The sequence below is a fragment of the Oryctolagus cuniculus genome, chromosome 3 (assembly GCF_051225735.1).
Source record: "Oryctolagus cuniculus isolate XC-2025 breed Fujian yellow rabbit chromosome 3, ASM5122573v1, whole genome shotgun sequence".
In the NCBI taxonomy this organism is placed as follows: Eukaryota; Metazoa; Chordata; class Mammalia; order Lagomorpha; family Leporidae; genus Oryctolagus; species Oryctolagus cuniculus.
Genome location: NC_142869.1, coordinates 71,264,159 through 71,287,165, shown reverse-complemented (window position 1 = coordinate 71,287,165; position 23,007 = coordinate 71,264,159). Strand labels below are relative to the sequence as shown.

At 45.1% G+C, this 23,007-nt stretch overlaps 2 protein-coding genes across 3 annotated transcripts in view; both read left to right on the top strand.

Moving 5' to 3' along the window:
* SSB (small RNA binding exonuclease protection factor La) overlaps positions 1-23,007 on the top strand; it is a 161,265-nt gene that overhangs the window by 96,138 nt on the left and 42,120 nt on the right. The gene's annotated exons all lie outside the window — the stretch shown is intronic.
* KLHL23 (kelch like family member 23) lies at positions 1,820-21,208 on the top strand. Of its 2 annotated transcripts, none has more exons than XM_051849439.2 (4): positions 1,820-2,245; positions 3,212-4,426; positions 8,640-8,792; positions 19,125-21,208. In XM_051849439.2, the coding sequence occupies exons 2-4, from the start codon at positions 3,214-3,216 to the stop codon at positions 19,433-19,435; spliced, it is 1,677 nt and encodes a 558-aa protein (XP_051705399.1). In that variant the 5' UTR covers positions 1,820-2,245; positions 3,212-3,213; the 3' UTR covers positions 19,436-21,208. The 2 variants fall into 2 exon arrangements, with proteins under 2 accessions (XP_051705399.1, XP_051705401.1); XM_051849441.3 differs by lacking the exon at positions 1,820-2,245 and adding an exon at positions 2,610-2,693.

The window sequence follows — 23,007 nt, the reverse complement described above, 5'->3', positions numbered from 1 at the left end:
CCAGCATTTAGATATCATGTCTTAAATGCTTTAATAGTCATAATTTTGTAATAACTTTAGATTAAGAAAATACTGATATTGTATGTGTTACACAGTTCAGAAAGGTAAGGATTGGAAATGTTTAGTAACTTGCTACACATTAGATAAATGGCAGAGATGAACCTTAAACTTGAACCTAAATCTGAATTGTTGACCAGATGTTGGGATTAAACCTTTCATTTTACTTCCTTTGGGATCCAACACGCAGTCTTCTTACTGTGTGTAAGAATCACCTGCTACCCTTGATTAGAACACAGATTCCAGGCTGGCGCCGCGGCTCAATAGGCTAATCCTCTGCCTGTGGCGCCGGCATCCCAGGTTCTAGTCTCAGTTGGGGCGCCGGATTCTGTCCCGGTTGCTCCTCTTCCAGGCCAGGGAGTGCAGTGGAGGATGGCCCAAGTGCTTGGGCCCTGCACCTGCATGGGAGACCAGGAGAAGCACCTGGCTCCTGCCTTCGGATCAGCGCGGTGCGCAGGCCTCATTACGCCGGCGGCTGCAGCTATTGGGGGGGGTGAACCAACAGAAAAAGGAAGACCTTCCTCCCTTCCTCTGTCTCTCTCTCTCTCACTGTCCACTCTGCCTGTCAAAACAAACAAACAAACACACAAAACCATAGATTCCTAGGTCTCCACTCCTGAGAAGTCTGCATGGTGGCAGAGGTTATAGGGTGCTACCTAACCAGTATCTCCCATAAGCTGATTAAGATGCCCTAACATGGAATTAAACTAAAACCACCCAAGAAACAAACAGATGCTATTTATTAAACTTGCTATAGCAGGAGAATCAGTTGCTATCACTTGCTTTTGGCAGAGGCTCAAAAGCAGGCAGGAAAGTGGGAGAGTTTTATAAAAAGAAAAAAATAAATAAATAAAAGCCCCAGATATGCTCTGATTGGAGGTCCTGGCCTGGGAAAGCTGGGGGTGGACTACAAAAAGCAGGGGTATTTTATGTGATTGACTTGAGGGAACATATTTGGCTCTCTCTGGTTGGTCCTGATGTGGAAGTAGAGGTAAAAGTTGACCACAGCCTGACTGTTCTGGTCCAATGGCCACTGAGGTTGTGGTTTGGCTTCTCCGGGCTGCTTTTGTGGTTGTTTTGTTGTCACATATCCTCTGGCCAGGGTCCATCTGTATATGCTGTCTCTCAGATCATACTCTGAGAAACACACTGGCCTCTGGGGGCAATTCATCCAGACGGCCTGGCGGCTGCACTGTAGGCTCCAAGAAAGACAAGAGCATCTTCCAGCTCTCTGGGACTAGTGCCTAGCCCTATCAGGCCTCCATAAGGCACTTAATGCAATCGTGGCTAGTGAATGGCAAATGGACATACTTCATACCAGCTTTTGTTGGAACAAAAAACGAACTTTCTGGTGTAGCACATGGGCAATCTTTATTTGACCAGATTGGTTGTCACCAAGAAGGCTGGAGATGGCTCCTTCCAGCTACTGGGCTCCAAATACAGCAACCTGAATCCAAGACTTGGGATTCAGCCTTGGCCATGGCTGCTGGCAGTTCGCAAGGCTTTTAGATTAACCGTGATGTGCTGATTAGTCCCAGGGGTTCCCCCTGAGAGTCCTGCTGAGGGTGGGGTGGCCTTTGTGGGAAAGCGCCGGCTACTTCTGGCATTTTTGAAGCCGGTCCCAATCCCAGACCTTTGCGTTCCTCACTTTCCCTCCCAAGAGGGCCTAGGCCGGTGAGAGCTCCTGCGGGAAGACACACACGCGCGCGCACACACACACACACACACACACACCCCATATATGGTCTTCACTCAGTACTCTGAGTTTATCTGAGAGAAGACTCTGGAGGGAGAGTGTGTGTGCGCGCGCGTGTGAGACAGCGTCCAGACGGAGGGAAAAGCCGGCCGGCCCGGGCGGTCTCCTCAGGGAAGCCATCCCACCTGCTGCGGGCGAACCACTGGGGAGGGGCCGCAGCCGCGCGCCCGCCCCGCCTCGCTCGCAGCGCGACCCGGCGCCGGGGGTTCCCGTGAGCGGCCCCGCGCCCAGGCCGCGCGGGGGGCTGTTTTGGGTGGGGGCGGGGGAGCAGCCGGGGCACCAAAATAGGAGCCGCTTGTGGGCTGGAGCTGCACTAGCAGGCAGCCTCCGTCGCGCGTCTACCAAAGATGGTCAGAGGGTCCGGAGGCGCCCCCGCCCCCGCTCGCCGGTAGCCTTGCGGGCCAGCACAGCGCCCTGGAGCCGCCAGCAGAGGTAGGTGCGGGACGGAGCGGACCTGCCGCCCGAGGCCAGCTGACGAGGAGTGAGCGGGACCGAACGCGGGAGAGCGAGGCCATGCCGCCTCCAGAGCCCGCCGGCGGCAAACGAGCGCAGACAATGGCCGCGCGGGCGCCGGGCAGGGCCGAGCGCGGCGCGTGGGGCCGCCCGCAGCGCTAACCTCCTCCCCCCACACCTGTGCCGAGTGCCGAGCGCCGAGCGGAGAGGGACGCGGGCAGCGGGCCTGGCGGCGGCGCTCGGCTCCCTGCAGTCGCGTCCCCGCGCCAGGCCCCGGGGCGGAGCGCTCTCCAGGCGGGAACACGAGCCCGGGGCCCGGGCGTGGGGGCGCGCGGAAACCCCTGCGGCGGGAGCGGGGGAGGGGGCGCGGGCCGGAGGGGCTGCGGCCTGGGTCCCGCCGCCCTCGCCTCGTTCGCTAAGCGAGAAGGTACAAGGTTTCCTTTTTCTCAGAGTTCTTCTCGTGCACTTATATTTCGATCACCCTCCCTGCTTGGCATCCCGGTGTGATTTGAAAGAAAAACGAAGCTAGGAGGAAAGGTTCAAGTGGGGCCGAGCCGAGGCGGCCGGCTAAGGTCCGGCCTCCGTGGGGTGACCCCTAGACTCGGGGTCTTGCTGAGCGTGAGATCGCTTCTCTCGCCGCCTGCCCCGGCAGATCGCGGAGGCTGAGTGAATGCGCTGGGCAAGTCCGTGTTTCTTCTCCAAAGGACAAATGAAAATCCGGGGACCTCATTTCCGGCTCGAAGCTACTCAGAATTTGTTTTGACCACCATATAAATTATGGTGCAGTCCACCCACATTTTGCATTAATGACTTAGGGTGCTGAACTTAGTCTGGTTTGGGACTGTATCCGATACTAATCAGTCATTCTAATGATCAACTAGCATTGATTACTTGAGGTAATGTAGAAAGTTGAAAACACGTTTATTTATCTCATATTTGTTGCAGCCATGGCTCTAAAAGGACAAGAAGATTATATTTATCTTTTCAAGGATTCAGCGCATCCTGTGGATTTTCTGGATGCATTCAGAACATTTTACTTGGATGGATTATTTACTGATATAACCCTTCAGTGCCCTTCGGGCATAATCTTCCATTGTCACCGAGCTGTTTTAGCTGCATGCAGCAATTATTTTAAGGCAATGTTCACAGCTGACATGAAAGAAAAATTTAAAAATAAAATAAAACTCTCCGGCATCCACCATGACATTCTGGAAGGCCTTGTAAACTATGCCTATACATCCCAAATTGAAATAACTAAAAGAAATGTTCAAAGCCTGCTCGAAGCAGCAGATCTGCTGCAGTTCCTTTCAGTGAAGAAGGCCTGTGAGCAGTTTTTGGTGAGACACCTGGATATTGATAATTGTATTGGAATGCACTCCTTTGCAGAATTTCACATGTGTCCAGAACTAGAGAAGGAGTCCCGAAGAATTCTGTGTTCGAGGTTTAAGGAAGTGTGGCAACAGGAAGAATTTCTGGAAATCAGCCTTGAAAAATTTCTGTTTATCTTGTCCAGGAAGAATCTCAGTGTTTGGAAAGAAGAAGCCATCATAGAGCCGGTTATTAAGTGGACTGCTCATGATGTCAAAAATCGAATCGAATGCCTGTATAATCTGCTAAGCTATGTCAACATAGATATAGACCCAGTATATTTAAAAACAGCTTTAGGCCTTCAAAGAAGCTGCCTGCTAACGGAAAATAAGATACGCTCTCTGATATACAATGCCTTGAATCCCATGCATAAAGAGATTTCTCAGAGGTCCACAGCCACAATGTATATCATTGGAGGCTATTACTGGCATCCTTTGTCAGAGGTCCACATATGGGATCCCTTGACAAATGTTTGGATTCAGGGAGCAGAAATACCAGATTATACCAGGGAGAGCTATGGTGTTACATGTTTAGGTCCCAACATTTATGTCACCGGAGGCTATAGGACGGATAACATAGAAGCTCTTGACACAGTATGGATCTATAACAGTGAAAGCGATGAGTGGACAGAAGGTCTGCCGATGCTCAACGCGAGGTATTACCACTGTGCAGTCACCTTGGGTGGCTGTGTCTATGCCTTAGGTGGTTACAGGAAAGGGGCTCCAGCAGAAGAGGCGGAGTTCTATGATCCTTTAAAAGAGAAGTGGATTCCTATTGCAAACATGATTAAAGGTAAGTGCGGTTTTGTTTATTCTGTGGTTTTAGATGTCTGCGCTTAGGTTAGTAGTGTCACTCTCTTGCAAGTAACAAGAAGAATTTATCACTTTGGGATGCTATGTAGAAACTATGGTAGATTGTACAAATATTCATGTATAGGATGTTGCTGGTAAAAGCATAGCATAGAGCCGGCGCCGTGGCTCAATAGGCTAATCCTCCACCTTGCGGCGCCGGCACACCGGGTTCTAGTCCCGGTTGGGGCGCCGGATTCTGTCCCGGTTGCCCCTCTTCCAGGCCAGCTCTCTGCTATGGCCAGGGAGTGCAGTGGAGGATGGCCCAGGTGCTTGGGCCCTGCACCCCATGGGAGACCAGGAAAAGCACCTGGCTCCTGGCTCCTGCCATCGGATCAGCGCGGTGCGCCGGCTGCAGCGGCGGCCATTGGAGGGTGAACCAACGGCAAAGGAAGACCTTTCTCTCTCTGTCTCTCTCTCTCACTGTCCACTCTGCCTGTCAAAAAAAAAAGCATAGCATAGCATAGTCCGCAGTTTGAGGGTTGATTGTCTTACGCTGCCTAGCCTGGAAAAGAAATATCCTTGTTATAAAAAACAGTAATTGACCTTACTTGTGTCGGGTCTTAAAAATGTATGTGTAAGTCACAGGCTAATGGGTGGAGTGGGTATTTAGCCTAGCGGTAAATGCCTGCTGCTGGTGTTGGAGTACCCAAGTTTGATTTCAAGTCCTGGCTCCTGACTTCAATTTCCTGTTAATGTAGACCCTAGGAGGCAGTGGTGATGGCCCAAGTAATTGAGTCCTTGCCACCCAGGTGGGCAATCTGGGTAGTGTTCCCACTCCTGGCTTTAGCCCTGGCCTTTGAGGAGTGAATCAGTAGATTTGGGAAAGAGAGATGTCTTTCTCTCTTCCGCTGGCTGTATCTCTCAAATAAATAAAAACCAGAAAAGTCTAAATGAAGATATAGATCCCAGGTAGTTTTTTAAGTTTTTTCCTGCTTGCTCTTGAAATCAACTTCTTTTCAATTCTGCATTTAAATTTGCTGATCATCTCTAAAGAGATCTTTCATTAAGACCTTGAAAGGTTTGGTCTCAGTAGGTTGTAACAAACCACATTCTCTGGCCGGCGCCGTGGCTCACTAGGCTAATCCTCCGCCTTGCGGCACCGGCACACCGGGTTTTAGTCCCGGTCGGGGCGCCGGATTCTGTCCCGGTTGCCCCTCTTCCAGGCCAGCTCTCTGCTATGGCCCGGAGTGCAGTGGAGGATGGCCCAAGTGCTTGGGCCTGCACCCCATGGGAGACTAGGAGAAACACCTGGCTCCTGCCTTCGGATCAGAGTGGTGCGCCAGCCGCAGCGCGCTGGCCGCAGCGGCCATTGGAGGGTGAACCAACGGCAAAAGGAAGACCTCTCTCTCTCTCTCTCTCTCTCTCTCTCTCTCTCTCTCACTGTCCACTCTGCCTGTCAAAAAAACAAAAACAAAAACAAAACAAAACAAAAAACACATTCTCTCAAGAACCAGAGGCAAATAACTTCTATTTTTTTGTTACACAGACTTGTCTTCTGCAGAAGAGGGGCAGAAGAGAACCAGACACTAGTATTTCTCAGTGTCTGATAAACTTTGGATTTGCTGCTGAGTTTGGTGATACACTAGCCTTGCTCTCCTTTCCTCCCACTGGGAAAAAAGTTAAAATGGAATTTTATTTCATGACATCTTTTCATCAGTGTGGGGAGATGTACAAAAACAACCAGTAGGTTGTTAACAAATTTCTGTCATTTCATCACAAATGTTTCTTCTCAGGCCTTTCTGTTTCTTTTTTAATGCTAGTGAGGCTGTGGGAATTTGACCTGTCCTGGAAACCCAACTGCTGTGATCCTTGGGTGACAAGCAGGAAGCCTGGGAAACCAAATGGTTTGTGATCAGGCACACTGCTTCTGGGAAATCCCAGCTTCCCACTGACTTGCTGGTGAGCTTGAGCAAATCTCCCTGGGCCCCAATTTGGCCATCTAAACAGTGGGGGTAGCCACATTACCTCGATTAGGGTCATTGAGGGGATTAAACTAATTTATGCTTGTGAAGTGCTGAGAACAGTGTCGGGCACAGAGTCAGCCCTCAGTAAACATTAGACATGAGTCTTAACTTACCTCATTTAGAAAACTATGTTGGCCTTCACAGGACAGAAATACTGTTTTTTAAAAAAGATTTATTTGGAAGTGGGGGAGAGAGAGAGATAGAGAGGTGGAGAGATCTGCTGTCTGCTGGTTTACCCCTCAAATGGCTGCAATGGCTGGGACCAAGCCAGGCTGAAGCCAGGAGCCTGGATTTCCATCCAGGTCTCCCACATGGGTGGCAGGGCCCAGGTATTTGGACCATCATCTGCTACTTTCCCAGGAGCATTAGCAGGGAACTGAATTGGAAGTGGAGCAGCCGGGACTCAAACTGGCACTCTGATTACCAGTGTTGTAAGCAGCAACTTAACCTGCTGCATCATAATGCTTTTTCCAGTATTTTCATATTAAATCAGGACTACAGTTGTTCAATGGAAGAAGGTAGTTATAAAACCTGTTGCTGGTTTTTGCCTTTGCCTAAGCTTGGCCCACCATTTACTGAATGTCCTGACTCCTCTCCTATGAAAGAAAAAAACCACATATTTTAGCAGCTATTATAAACCTCGATACATTTCTCTTTCTATTCCTTAATGATGAGGTAACCATTTCAATGGTTTTGTAGTTTAGAGTGTATTTCCATGAAGATGGGAGTTTATTACTTTACAGAAATTTTTCAAAACTGTACTTGAAACACTGCTTGCTGAAAAAAAACATACTTCAGTGATTCATCTACTATAAAAGCCGTGTGTGTTCTCGACTTAGCCCTGAGTGGAATGGGAGGCACTTGGACCCCAAGGTTGCCCCCTCAAACCAGCTGAGTGAATTTCAGAATTTTATACTTTATTTGTTGCTTTTTTGTGTATTGTCGTCTCAGAGAAGGGTAACACTTTCCCAGTTATGTACAGTTTTGAATACTAACATTCTAGTGAGTGGACCCATACTGAACTTTGAGCTTTCCATTTTTCTGTAAAAAGGATAACACCATTTTTCTCAGTTTATTTTACTTTATAGGCGTGCAGTGTTTTACGAACTTTCCCTGGTAATGAGAGCTTAATTTCGGTAGAGTCTGATTTCAAATTCATTTCCTTGATTTAATTTGTGGATATGATATACAGAGAAGAAATAAATACTTGGCTGTTTATGAACTTAAATATTTGTTTCCTTCCCTTTTTTCCCATCATAACTGGCCTGCCTATAAATCAACTTTTATTTTGGAGTGAAAGTGAGCAAGGAGCTTGAAATGCAGCCAGCACATTGCAGTGCTAACTAATATTTGGTTGAAAGATTAAACGGATGTTTTCAACTAAAATGAGCCTCATCTTCTTTCTTCCTCAGTGCTTATTCCACCACTGAAGCATCCTTGCTTTTCTGTGGATCACTGCTTCCCACTTGCCCCAGCCCTAGACTTGGGAATCTGATTCGTCTCATATGCATCAGGGCCTATCTGTTTGTCCTTTGTCTCTTGTCTCAATGCCCATCTCTTCATATCTAAATCAAGCCCTTGATACTGTTTACCTAGACTGTACTGAGCTCTCTAACTTTTCCTTTTTAGTCCCTTCCATCATCTGTTTAAAAGGCTTAAAAATCCTCCTGAGTTTTTAAGTCTGGATTACTAGTTAACCTTCAAGATCCTTTACCACATGGCTTTAACTTTTTGTGCTAGCCTTAATTCCCCAGTGACAACCCCAAGGTGTCATTTGCTCTATATTAATAAGACTTTGCATTGGGCTTGCTTCAGCTTAGCATGGCTTCTTCTCACCTCCACCTAACAGCCCTGCCTACCAAAGCCCAGATCAAATTCTGCCACTGCCTGCTGTGATTCTCCTAGTCAAAAGCAATGTCTCTTGGTTTTGACCATTCATTTGTCTGTTTTCTTGTGATTCTTCTTCCATTCTATACCTTGTGTTCTAGTTATTGCTGTATATGTCACCCTGTCTTAAAAGACTACAAGGAGTCATCCTTTTATTGTTCTTTTATTCCTCATAGCACCTAACACAAAGCCTTGCATCTACTATTAATAATAATGAAGCCAAAAATAAACTAGGTTAGTATTCATTGCAAAAAAAAAAGAGTGAAAGATCAATCTGAAGATATGATTTTAATTAACACACAGGTGTGGGAAATGCTACTGCCTGTGTCTTGCATGAAGTTATTTATGTCATTGGCGGTCACTGCGGCTACAGAGGAAGCTGCACCTATGACAAGGTCCAGAGCTACAATTCGGATATCAATGAATGGAGCCTCATCACCTCCAGTCCGCATCCAGGTAACAGAACACTGTCTCAAATAGTATGTATATAAATAGTATGCAATTTATCAGCCTGTGGGCTGACTAAAAATGGACTGGAAATAGAAAATACTAATGATATACTACACATGGGTATAATTTAAAAGCTCAGAATATTCATATGTTCATGTAATAATAATCATCAGATTCCAATCCGATCATGTCTGTAAGTATTTTCCCTGATGTCTTCACACAACACACACTTTAAACGCATATGGATAGAAGTGGTAGGTTCTTTGTTTTTTCACTTAGGTTTCTGCTAGTGTTTACTTTTATTTTGTTATGTGATTCAACTTAATACATGCATAACATAAAATGCAATATTTATAGAAAGAAAGCTCGATTTTCTTCATCAAATAGAAGAATAGAAAATTCAACAAGAGATTGTTTCCTCTCTTAGAAGACTGTTTTTCTTGGGTTTTGATTACTGTTAAACATTTATTCCTATATTAGGCAGAGCCCAAAGTTGGCATTGCCTTAACAATCAAAGCTGTCGTGGTATCTGTTCATGAGGAAGGACCCACCTTCTGTGATGTCTTTTATTTTTTGACTTGTCTCTTTGGGAGAACTCAGAAGGAAGCATAAATTTTAGCCTGTTAAAATATGTCATGTTTTTAGGTTTTCATTAGGAAAGGTTCACATCATCATATCACCATGTTACTTTGAATCATTTTCCATGGAATATCAAGTTTCCATGTGGATCTCTGGGGAGAGTGATTGAAATCCACAAGCTTGATCCCAATGAGACTGACACTAACTGCTCACCTTGAGCGCCTGTCTTAGGCATTTTGCATGTGATTTTTTTTTTCAGATTTATTTATTTGGGGGCTGGCATTGTGGTATAGTAGGTTAAGCCTCTTCCTGCGGTGCTGCCATTCCATATAGGCACTGGTTCATGTCCCAGTGGCCCCTCTTCCAATCCAGCTCTCTGCTTGTGGCCTGGGAAAGCATTGAAAGACGTCCCAAGTGCTTGGGCCCCCACACTCACTTCGGAGACCTGGCAGAAGCTCCTGGCTCTTGGTTTCAGATCGGCCCATCTCTAGCCATTGCAGTCATTTGGGGAGTAAACCAGCAGAAGACCCCTCTCTGTCTCTCCTTCTCTGTGTCTATAACTCTGTCTCTCAAATAAATAAATACTAAAGAGAGAGAGAGAGAGAGAGAAAGGAAGAAACACGGAGAGAGAGAGAGAGATTTCATCTGCTGGTTAACTCCCCAAATGGCCGCAATAGCCAGAGTTGGGCCAGGCCAAAGCCAGGAGCCAGGAGCTTTCTCTGGGGCTCCCACATGGGTGCAGAGGCCCAAGTACTTGGGCCATCATCCACTGCTTTCCAAGGCTCACACTAGCAGAGAGATGGATCAGAAGTGGAGAAGCTGGGACTCCAGCTGGCACCCAAATGGGATGCTGGCAGTGCAGGTAATAGCTTTACCCATTATGCCACGATGCCAGCCCCATGAATTTCTTTTTAAAGATTTATTTATTTATTTGACAGTCAGAGTTACAGAGAGAGTTCTTCCATCCCCTGGTTCATTTCCCAGATGGCTGCCATAGGCAGGTCTGGGCCAGACTGAAGCCAGGAACCAGGAGCTTCATCTGAGTCTCCCATGTAGGTGGTAGGGGCCCAAATACTTCTGCTTTTCCTAGGCCAGTAGCGGGGAGCTGGATTGAAAGTAGAGCAGCTGGGACTCAAACTGGCACCCATATAGGATGCCGGCTTCACAGATGGCAGCTTCACCCACTATGCCACAACGCCAGCCCCCTCTATGTAGTATTTTTAAAAATATTTATTTATTTGAAAGGCAAAGCTTCAGAGAGAGAGAAAGAAAGATTGATCCACTGATTCACTTTCCAAATGACTACAATAGCCAGGTCTTGAGCAACCTGAAGCCAGAAGCTAGGAACTCCATCCTGGGTGGCAGGAGCCAAGTGTTTGGCCATCTTCTGCTGCCTTCCCAGACACATTAGCAGGAAGCTGTATTGAAAGTGGAGCAGAAGGCCAGTACCGCGGCTCAATAGGCTAATCCTCTGCCTGTGGCACCGGCACCCCAGATTCTAGTCCCGGTCGGGGCACCAGATTCTGTCCCGGTTGTTCCTCTTCCAGTTCAGCTCTCTGTTGTGGCCTGGGAGTGCAGTGGAGGATGGCCCAAGTGCTTGGGCCCTGCACCTGCTTGGGAGACCAGGAGGAAGCACCTCGCTCCTGGCTTTGGATTAGCGCGGTGCGCCAGCTGCAGCGTGCTGGCCACAACGGCCATTGAGGGGTGAAGCAACAGAAAAAGGAAGCCCTTTCTCTCTGTCTTTCTCTCTCACTGTCTACTCTGCCTGTAAGAAAAAGAAAAAGAAAAAGAGAGAGAAAAGAAAGTGGAGCAGCAGAGACCCGAACAGGTACTCTGATATACTATACTGGCATTGTAAGCAGTGACTTAACCAGCTTCATCACCATGCCAGCACCCAGTTTACATATACTAGAATTCTCACTACAGCTCTGTGAGTAGGTCTTGTTTATCATCATTTACATTATTTGGAAGTAGGGGCTTAGAAACATAAGAAACTTTCCAAGGCTACACAGTTTGAAAGTGGTAGACTAGAATTCAGGATCTGGGAATCTGATTCCATAGTCTTTGCTATAACCATGGAAGAGTCTATCCATCATTAACGGAGCATGCTGCCAGCCGGCGCCGCAGCTCAGTAGGCTAATCCTCCACCTAGCGGCGCCGGCACACCGGGTTCTAGTCCCTGTCGGGGCGCCGGATTCTGTCCTGGTTGCCCCTCTTCCAGGCCAGCTCTCTGCTGTGGCCAGGGAGTGCAGTGGAGGATGGCCCAGGTGCTTGGGCCCTGCACCCCATGGGAGACCAGGATAAGTACCTGGCTCCTGCCATCGGATCAGTGCCGTGCGCCAGCCGTGGTGGCCATTGGAGGGTGAACCATCGGCAAAAAGGAAGCCCTTTCTCTCTGTCTCTCACTGTCCACTCTGCCTGTCAAAAAAAAAAAAAAAAAAAAAAAAATGAAGAAGCTTCAGCTGCAGGCAGCCTTGGCTGAGATGACATCATGGAATGAGTAGGCTTAGCCCACGTACTTCTTCCCAGACACTCCTGTCACTTTCTGTTGTGACCAATGAAGTTAGAATAGAAAAGGTAATAGCACATATTGAATAATATATATGTGTGTCAGGCACTAACTATTCTCATAACTTTACATGTGTTAAGCCATTTAAATTTCACAATAGGGAATGGCATTGTGGCACAGTGGGCTAAACTGCTGCCTTTGATGCTACATCCCACATGAGCACTGGTTCAAGTCCCAGCTACTCCTCTTCTGATCTAGTTCTCTGCTAATGCGCCTAGGAAAGCAAGTAGAAGATGGCCTGAGTGCTTGGCCTCTGCCACATGGGAGACCGTGATGAAGTTGCTGGCCCTGGCTCAGCCCTAGCCATTGTGGCCATTTGGAGACTGAATCTCTCTTTTTCTCCTCCTGTCTGTCTCTTTTTCTCTCTGTAACTCTGCTTTCAAATATACAAATAAATATTTAAATAAATCAATTTCACAATAATCCTGTGAGGCAAATACTGTGATTATCTTATTTTTACAGGCCACTGAGGCAGAGAGAGATTAAATACATTGCTCAGGGTCAGTCAGCTAGTGTTTTTGTTTTGTTTTGTTTTGTTTTGTTTTGTTTTGTTTTTTGACAGGCAGAGTGGATAGTGAGAGAGAGAGACAGAGAGAAAGGTCTTCCTTTTGCCGTTGGTTCACCCTCCAATGGCCGCCGCAGCCGGCGCACCACACTGATCCGATGGCAGGAGTCAGGTACTTATCCCGGTCTCCCATGGAGTGCAGGGCCCAAAGACTTGGGCCATCCTCCACTGCACTCCCGGGCCACAGCAGAGAGCTGGCCTGGAAGAGGGGCAACTGGGACAGAATCCGGCGCCCCGACCAGGACTAGAACCCGGTGTGCCAGCACCGCAAGGCGGAGGATTAGCCTAGTGAGCCACAGCGCCGGCCTCAGCTAGTGTTTTTAAAGATGAGATTCAAGCCCAGGTAGTTGACTTGGAGCCTGTGCTCTTAAGAACTTTGCTGTTTTCTTGTTTGAATCTTATAAGTTAGATATTACTCTGCCTGTTTAATGGAAAGAATTATCTTAACAAAGAGAATCCAGTCATGAAAAGTCAGATTAATAAAGGGTAGTTATGTGCATTATAAATTTAATATATATTTCATAAAATGATTCTTGAAAAATAAACATAACTTAATTTGTATATATATCTTGTTAACTACTTGAAAAAGAGTCTAAAAGACAGTATGGCCTAAGCCAAAGTATCAAAAGCCATGGAAAATTGAAAATCAACCCAAAACAATCATTAAATTGTACTACAAGTCAATAGGAACATATAATTTCACTTGTGAAGTTTCAATTTGTGTTGAACTCTTTCTTGAGAAAATGAACAAACATATTGAATGAATGCCTCGCATGATATGTTCTGTTTGGTTCTCAGAGTTCTTTTTTTTTTTTTTTTTTTTTTTTGATAGGCAGAGTAGACAGTGAGAGAGAGAGACAGAGAGAAAGGTCTTCCTTTTGCCGTTGGTTCACCCTCCAATGGCCGCCGCGCTGCGACCGGCGCACCGCGCCGATCCGGTGGCAGGAGCCAGGAGCCAGGTGCTTTTCCTGGTCTCCCATGGGGTGCAGGGCCCAAGCACTTGGGCCATCCTCCACTGCACTCCCTGGCCACAGCAGAGAGCTGGCCTGGAAGAGGGGCAACCGGGACAGAATCCGGCGCCCCGACCGGGACTAGAACCCGGTGTGCCGGCGCCGCTAGGCGGAGGATTAGCCTAGTGAGCCGCGGCGCCGGCCCTCAGAGTTCTTAAAAATATTTTTGAACTGGCTTGTGACAGATATTTAAAATTCAGGAAACTTGAAATAAAAATCCTGATTTCTGGCTGTTAGAAAAGTTGTAAGATCTGGCAGCTTTGAACTGTATCCCTTCCCGGTGGCAGTCACTGGAGCCAAGTAGTAGCTGTTCCTGTTGGGTGAGACTTGTGTGCTTCACTTTACCACACTTCACCACAATCCCCCCTATTCTTGTCACATCACAAGCGTGTGCTGTTGCTTTTCTTACCCTGGCCTGCTTCACTTAGCAGGTTATTATCTTCTCTTTAAGCTCTTGAAGGTATTTGCATCAGCATTCACTGACTTACAACAAGGTGTGCTTCTAATGCATTTTCACAGCATCTCCTGAGGAAGGTAAAATGTCAGTGTGGAGTCCACTTTATACAGATAAGAGACTTAGACCCAGAAGAAATGACTATTATTTTTAAAATGTAATATAAGTGTTACCTTTTATCTTAATCCCATTAAGGAGTAGCTTTGTATAATTGAAGCATAGGACTACATAACTTCATTAAATTCAAAATTATATGTTTTGAGACCCTACGTTGGGAAAGTTCGTATTCTAGTAATTATGTAAGGCACAAAGATGGATGAGATCCACTCTACTACCATAGAACCTAGTAACAAATACACATATGTAACATTAATATAGGACAACCTTTGAAAGGTTCGGTACAAACAAATTCTGGTGAAACTGAGAATAGAAAGAACTTGAGTCTAATCAATTTTAAAATACTCCCAGTGGTTGGTATTTAGACCTGAGCCTTAAATAGTGGCCACAATGAAAGAAGTTGAGTTTGTTTTTGTTTTTAAGATTTTTTATTTACTTGATAGAAAGAATGGGAGAGACAGAGGGAGTCTTCCATCTGCTTCCTTCATTCACTCCTGAAATAATAACTACCAGGGCTGGGCCAGGAGCCAGGAGCTTCATCCAGGTCTCCCATGTAGGTGACAGGGACGCAAGCACTTGGGCCGTCTTCTGTTGCTTTCTCAGGCCATCAGCAAGGAGCTAGACAGGAAGTAGAGTAGCCAGGACATGACCCAGTGCCCGTAAGGGATGCCAGCATCGCAGGCAGTGGCTTTATGTGCCACAATGCCAGCCCCAGGAAGCTGTTTCTGAAGATGGGTTTTTCTGGCAGGATGTCAACCCAATGAGGGAAGGAGTTTAAGTTGCAGGCTTATTCCTTTTATAGGGAGTAGACATGAGTGAATGAAATGTAAGAAAGTAGGAGGGGGGAGGAGAGTTCAGTTAAGGGAACATAGCATGGAGGGCTTTGAGTGTTAGTCTCGAGCACTTAACGGGTGGGGAACATCTGGCCCATGGTCCGTACAAGGCCTGCAAAATCATTTGGTCTGGTACTATCAAAGCAGGAGGGACGCAAAATTTAATACATCTTAAACAGACTAATTTTTAAGTCAGTAATTCTGTGTGGCCCACGAATGATGTTATAAATATCCAAACGGCTCTTAGCAGAAGAAAAGATTCCCTACCCCTGAAATAATAGAGAACCATCAAAGGTGTCAGAGCCCTAGTTTCAAGATGATTCCTTTTAGATTAGATTGAGAAGAAGGGTGGCCTGCTCAGATTGTTGTAATAAACCAGGTGAGAGATGCTGAAAGCCTGAAGTGGGAGGAATGCATGGCTGATGGCAAATGGAAGATAAGGGGAGAAAGGAGTTGACAGTCATTCCAAGGACCCTGGCCAGTTGCCTGAGGGGATGGAACATTACTGAAGGAAGAGCCAGTAGGTGTGCGGGGTGGAGAGATGATGAGCTCACTTTAGTTTAAGGGTGAAGGACTAGTTGGATAACCCATAAGAGCTGCCCAGCAAGCAGTGGAAAATATGGATCTGCAACTCAGGAGGAAGGATGTAGCTAAATATAGAGAGCTGGGAATTGTTTGTTTGGACGATGGCCATAGGGATGGGGATGAATGAGACGCTTTGCGAAGATGGGAACAGCAAGACAGTTGTGGGCAGAATCCTGGGAAGCAGCCTGACTTGAGGGATAACAGAGAAGACTGGGTGAAGAACAGGTAAGAAGCAGCACTTGATAAAGGAGAAGGATTTATGGGCGAGTACCCTCCTGGCTGTGCCATTTGTTTACATGCCTGACATTGGGCAAGTCGCTTAAACTGTTGAGTCTTACTTTCCAGTAAAAGGGAAGCCGGTTTGATCCCAGTTCTTGCTAATGTGCTCCCTCAAGGACAGCAAGTGATGGCTTCCTGCCACACACACATGGGATATGCAGATGGAGTTCCAGGTTCCCGACTTTGGCCTGGCTCAGTCCTGGCTGATGTGGGCATTTGAGGAGTGAGCCAACAGATGATTGACAGATTTTCTTTCTTTCTTCCTTTGCTGCTCTGCTCTGCTCTCCTCTGCTCTCCTCCCCTCTCCTCCCCTTTCCTCCTCCTCTCCCCTCTCTTCCCCTCTCCTGTCTTCTTCTCTTCTCTCTCCCTCCCTTTTCAAATAAAAATGAAAATCAGTCAACAAATAAAATAAAAATAAGGAAGCCAGACTACACAAACCTTACAGGTTCTTTCAATAAGAAAAATATTAGGGAAAAAAATTAATCCCATTCACATGGATATTGTGGTTGTCTCTGAATCCCTGCATTGCTTTGCTCACATTACTCATGTGACATCAGATACCTACTGCCATGTGTTTGCTTGATTATTTGTGTGTAAGCTCTTTGAGCTGTGACAGGTAGTATTATTTTCATGCCTGATTTGAGCTTATTTGTTCATTTGTTCACTCATTCATTTGTCTAATGTATTTTCTGTGTGCTGTTATATGCACAGTGCTTGGAGCACAGTAAGCAAGACACAGTCCCTTAACTTTAGTAACTTAGAAGAGTTGACTGGCAAGAAAAAGGGTTATAATAAGCTGAAGAAGAAAAAGTTGCCATCAACAATAATGGTATTTGGGTAACAGAAGGAAAACGATCAAGAATCAATGTATTTTATTTTTAAGATTTATTTATTTATTTGAAAGGCAGAGTTACAGAGAGGCAGAGGAAGAGATAGAGACATCTTCCATCCACTGGTTCACTCCCCAAATGGCTGCAACAGCCAGAGCTGGGCCGATCTGAAGCCAGGAGCTTCTTCTGGGTCTCCCATACGGGTGCAGGGGCCCAAGCACTTGTGCCATCTGCTGCTTTCCCAGGCCATAGCAGAGAGCTGAATTGGAAGTGGAGAACCTGGGACTCGAACCTGCGCCCATATAGAGTGCCAGCACTACAGGCGGCGGCTTTACCTGCTGTGCCACAATGTGGCCCCCGAGTCATTGTGTTTTAAACATTTTTGCTACTCTAGGAAGATTGAGGTTATCTCTCTTAACGTAAGAATCAAATTAAGAAAGCCTAGTAAGCTTTTATTTGAATCATTTGTATCAACTGCCAAAATGTTTAAACCATGATTAATTTCCACAATAACCACGGATGGAATAAAACACAAATATTTTTCACAAATATTTGTAACAGCGAAGTCCTATAAAAATCCTGCATACATATAACCAGAAAGTAGTCAACAAGTGTTTAAGAGGTAAAAGAATTCTTATTTTCTTGGATGTCAGACACTTGAGAACAGTATGTGGAGTCAAAACAAAAATCCCCATCTTCCGAGATTTTCCTTAGTCTTCAGAACCTAGACAGGAAGAACTTCATGGATAAGAAGTTACTTCCTTTCTTACAAGAAACCACACTTCTCTTACATTCTTCCTAAAGAGGGGGTTTGCCTATAAGAAAAGCAGCGATAACTCGGGCGTACACTGGGGCTCAAGAGAGGGCAAGGTGCAGTTAATTGATTGGTCCAGGCCACTTGCCATTCTATAACTGGGAATAGAGTAGTAGACAGGAAATAGTTCACACCCTGTTAAGAGGGAGAGAGAGACAAGAAACACACCAGAAATGAGAAATGCCACAAAGAGAAGTAAAAGAGCGAGACATGGTACAGAGATGACTTTCTGTCCCCTTCACTTGTGGGTGATCAGGAAGGCCCCTTTGAGGAAGTGACAGTAAGATAAGTTCTGAATGACAGGAAGAAGGCAGCTACGCAAATACCTGGGAGAGAAGAGATGACCAGGCAGGAGAAGTGTTTATTAGCTGTAATGTGACAAATCCTCCTCTTCCTTCAGGGCTGCAGCTACAAGTATTTAAGCGTAATTTTATGGCTAATATTCCCAGAGTGAACATATAGACTGAGAGTGATGTTAAAAGTGGGGGCACTGGGGCCGGCACTGTGGTATAGCAGGTTAAGCCACCACCTGCAGCGCTGCCATCCCGTATGGGTTCAGGTTTGAATCCCAGCTGCTCCACTTCCAATCCAGCTCCTTGCTAATGTGCCTGGGAAAGCAGTGGAAGATGCCCCAAATCCTTGGGCCCCTGCACCCACATGGGAGAACTGAAAGAAGCTCCTGGCTCTAGGCTTCAGACTGGCCCAGCTCTAGCCATCACAGCCATCTGGGGAGTGAACCAGCGGATGGAAGGTCTTTCTCTCTTTTCCTCTGCCTCTCTGTAACTTTGCCTTTTAAGTAAATAAATAAATTTAAAAAAAAAAAGGTGGGGGAATGGAAGAAACAGTGTGTTGGAACTAGGACAAGGCAAGCGATACACTGGAGGAACAGAATTTAAGGGGCCAATCAGAGAATGACCCAAGAGGGTGATGCCTACTTACCTGTCGCACCCCAGGCCCCTCACTGGCTTTACTTTCCCCACAGCAGGGAGTATTGGGCCTGTGAAATATCCTGTGCTTGTAAGAGTCAGCAGGTTATAGTGTAGAGAAGGAGGTAAATAAAAATGGAACACTATGACAGCCTAGGAGGTGGACCCACTAGGAGCAGACGCCCAGCTTTAGGACTCCAGCCCTTGCTTGGGGGTGCTTTTTTACAGTCTCTGAGAAAAATAGCTGCTGTGCCTCCACTAACCTGAGTGTGTGTTTCTCTAACTCCTGGCATTCCTAACTACCAGCAGTGTGAAAGACGCAGGCCAGGCCATCCCATGTGGCACCTGTAGCAGCACTCTCGGGTGCCTGCCAGTAGTGACTGGAATAGTTGCTAAGACCTGGAGAGACCTAGTTACCTAGGGGGCCTGCCTGTAAGGAGGGCCCCATCGTGACTGTGTTGACAGGTGGCATCAAGTACTGGGTGTCTGTGCTGGAAAAACTCGAGAAGGGCAGTGGTCTGAGGGATGAGTTCCTTCCTCCAACTTAAGGATGACTTGAGGGGTAATAATTATGTGGCAAGAACACATAATCTGAATCAGTTCATAAGGAACGGATTTTAAGTTTCAGAGTGCAGCAATGTGGGCCAGAATCAAAATGTCATCTCTACTCTTATTTTTGTGTGTGCTAACTCATAGAGGGTTATGACATCATCACAATATGGTAGCGCTTGTTTGCTTTTCTACAAACAAAGTCTTTTCTTTTTTTCTTTTTGAAAGAATATGGATTGTGCTCAGTTCCATTTGAAAATAAGCTGTATCTAGTCGGTGGACAAACTACAATCACAGAATGTTATGACCCTGAACAAAATGAGTGGAGAGAGATCGCTCCCATGATGGAACGGAGGATGGAGTGTGGTGCCGTCATCATGAACGGATGCATTTATGTCACTGGAGGATATTCCTACTCAAAAGGGACCTATCTTCAGAGCATTGAGAAATATGATCCAGATCTGAATAAGTGGGAAATCGTGGGTAATCTTCCCAGTGCCATGCGGTCTCATGGATGTGTTTGTGTGTATAATGTCTGATTGTACCCACAGAAATGACTAAGTAATCACTCTTTGGAGGTATAGTAAAAAAGAAAAGAACTCAGGGTTTGGAATCCCTTACTTATTTTTGTGATGGATCTGACACATGATAGGACGTTGATGAGTGACAATTCCAAATTCCACTCTGCTCCCAAGCCTGTGATTAATGGTCAGGGGAAATCGTATGCATATACACAGTTGAATTAGTGGAGCTGACTCCTTATAGTCTGCTTTCCAAAGGTAATATGGAATGTTTGACTCTTGGTAAAAGGTGAAATACCTTTGTAGGGAATCTTTTCCTCCTGGTAGCATCAACACTGGGTATAGGTCAGAATCATTCTGTGGAATGAAATGTCTCTTAAGAGCCTCTAATGTAATAGATAGTGTATATTAAGTTCCATTTAGCCAAAAGGAATTTGAAATTTAAAGAGGAACTCTTCTCTACCTCTACAAAACATACACTTAAATTTTTTTTCACCTTTATTTCACATTATTCGGAATGTGAACTTTATTTTAAGTATAGTTCTTTTTCTTTTGTAGTATATCTAATTTATTATTTTTATTTACTACCAGATATATAAAAATACTGTGCAAAAAATTATTACTGTTCAGATATTTTACAAACTAAAAGAACAAGTCTGAAAAGTTGCAGAGAAAATAGTCAAACATTTGCTGATGGTAAGGGCTATTTGTAATTTTTGGCTTTGGTGTAAATAAATTGCTAGTTTAGGTGTCTTCAAGCATGATAGAAAAATTTATGCTTATGTGTGGATGCATGTCTGCATCTAAAGGTGAGTTTCAGGGCCAGAAGGCACATAGAACAGTTATGATACAGTAGAAAATAAGCTGACAAAGAGAAATTTGCATTCATTTTCCAGCTCTGCCACTAGCTAGCTTTGTGACACGAGTCACTTAACCTTTCCATGATTAGAAGACCTTCTTGGCCCATGAACACTGGCACTGTGCCTAGGTACAGATCTCCTCAACTCTTGCAGCCAGCAGTGGCCTGAGTGGCTTCTGCCTCTGGTCCAGAAGCACCTTTGTCCAATTCCCCCAGTGTGCCTACATGATGACTTTTTCCTATAACTAGGGAAAAGTTGGGGAACTGCTCAAATTAGCTCACCTAAACTTTCAGTTACCTGGGAGATATCTATTCCAAACTCTTCATTTTTTCAAAAGGAGGTAATAATTATTTTTAACTTTAAATACTCAAATTTAAAACTACCTAACCCTTCTGATTAAAAAAAAAAAAAAACTTAGAAAGAAACTGTTTAATACAGCCATTCCATGTAGCATTTTAAATACACCCTTTGGTGACACGATATGGTACTACATAGCAAGGGCCATAAAAATGACTGTTTCCTTTGCTCGATAAATTCTGCTCCCATATTTTTAACCTGAAGAATGATGCAAAAAAAAAAGCAAATGCATGGATGTGTTTATGTCTGTATTATTTATACTAGTGAAAAGTTGGAAAAAAATTACATGTCAGAGAATAAAGTGGGCTAATAAAGTAGGGAAGTGTCACACTGCCATTAAAGTAATTATTTAGAAGACTTTAGACACATGGATGTATCTAACATATGGTAAGTAAAATAAGTGCATTACAAAATAGTATACACACTATGATTGTGACTTTGTAAAGTATGCATGTGGAAGGTGATATGAAAAACAAATGTATGTGGTAGTATAGAGGGGCTATGGAATGATGTTTAATTTATTTAATTTTCTTTAATATTTCTTTGTACTTTCAATAAAATAAGTTACTATGTATGTGGTGAGTCTGCTTGAATCTAGGCCAGTTGGGTTCAAAGACAGTGAATTAGTGAAACAACTGATATATATATATATATAGATCATCTCAAGCTATAATTGAATTACAGATTTTTTTTTTTTGCTCTCAAGGAAATTTAGTTATTAATGCTGGATTAATAATATGTTGCCCAGTAGTGTCTTAGAGATCAGCTTTATGGGACAAGTCATGATCACTATCCCCTCCTTTGACAGTTTATCTAGGTCCTATGTAGTCCTGACTCAATTCCAGCCTTCTCTGGAAATTCTTTCCTGTCTTAGCCACAGTGGAAGTCCTGTTGTCACAGGTAAAGAATTTATTGTGGGGCTGCCGCTGTGGTGCAGCAGGTTAAGCTGCCACCTGCAGCACCAGCATCCAAGCTCCAATTTGAGTCCTGGTTTCTCCACTTCCAAACCAGTTCCTTACTCATGCGTCTGGGAAGGCAGCAGAAGACAGCCTGAGTCTTTGGGCCCTTGCTACACATGTCAGAGACCGCGATGAAATTCCTGGCTGCTGGCTTTGTTCTGGCCCAGCCCAGACTATCACATCCAGTTGGGGAGTGAACCACTAGATGGAAGCTCTCTTTCTCTCTCTCTCTGTCTCTCTATCACTCTGCCTTTAAAATAAAAAAAATTATTTTTTTCAAACAAATTGCTGCTTTATGTCTTTTTTTTTTTTTTTAAGATTTATTTGGGAACCAACACTCTGGCTTAGCAGGTAAAGCCGGCGCCTGCAGTGCCAGCATCCCATATGGGCACCAGTTTGAGTCCCGGCGGTTCCACTTCCCATCCAGCTCTCTGCTATGGCCTGGGAAAGCAGTAGAAGATTGCTCAAGTCCTTGGGCCCCTACACCCACATGGGAAACTTGGAGGAAGATCCTGGCTCCTGGCTTCAGATCAGCACAATTCTGGCTGTTGTAGCCAACTGGGGAGTGAACCAGTGGATGGAAGACCACTCGCTCTGCCTCTCCTCCTCTCTCTGTGTAACTCCGACTTTCAAATAAATAAATAAATTCTTTTTTTAAAGAATCATTTCTGTTCTGAGACATTAAATTTGTAATTCCAATTCTCTATAAAATTTTTGCTATGGATTTGTGCATAGTAAAAAGGATTAAGGAAAGTATGCAGATTTCTGTCAGTTATCCCAAGTTCCAAATCACTGGAGTATGAATGAAAAACATTTATACTGCAGTTGAATTAAGCCTTTGCTTTGGGAGAACAAACACTATTTTACAAAATAAAATTGTGATTTTGAGCATAACTTAATTAGGATAACTAAATATCCAAATTTAAAAGTTGTTTTTTCTACTGAAACAGAGGGGATCAGCATCTAGGGATGTTGGCATGTTAGCTTTTGTTTTCACACCCATGTAAATATACGTCTGTGTTGTGGCCTGAATGTGTCCCCCCCAAATCCATATGTTGTCTTAATTCCCAGAGTGACCCATATTTAGAGATAGGGCAAATGCTTTATATATGTGTGTAAGATTAAATGAGGGGGCCGGCCCTGTGCGGTAGCAGGTAAAACCGCTTTCTGCAGTGCTGGAATCCCATAAGGGCACCGATTCAAGTCCCGGCTGCTCCACTTTTGATCCAGCTCTCTGCTATGGCCTGGGAAAGCAGTAGAAGATGCCCAGATCCTTGGGCCCCTGCTCCCACATGGAAGACCCAGACGAAGCTCTTGGCTTCTGGCTTAAGATTGGCGTAGCTCCGGCCATTGTAGCCATCTGAGGAGTAAACCAGTGGATGGAAGACCTATCTTTCTCTCTGCCTCTCCTTCT

Coding starts and splice junctions, on each gene's coding strand:
- KLHL23 (XM_051849439.2), top strand. CDS start 3,214: ATGGCTCTAAAAGGACAAGAAGATTATATTTATCTTTTCAAGGATTCA. Junction 4,427..8,639: donor TATTGCAAACATGATTAAAG/GTAAGTGCGGTT, acceptor ATTAACACACAG/GTGTGGGAAATGCTACTGCC. Junction 8,793..19,124: donor CACCTCCAGTCCGCATCCAG/GTAACAGAACAC, acceptor TCTTTTTGAAAG/AATATGGATTGTGCTCAGTT.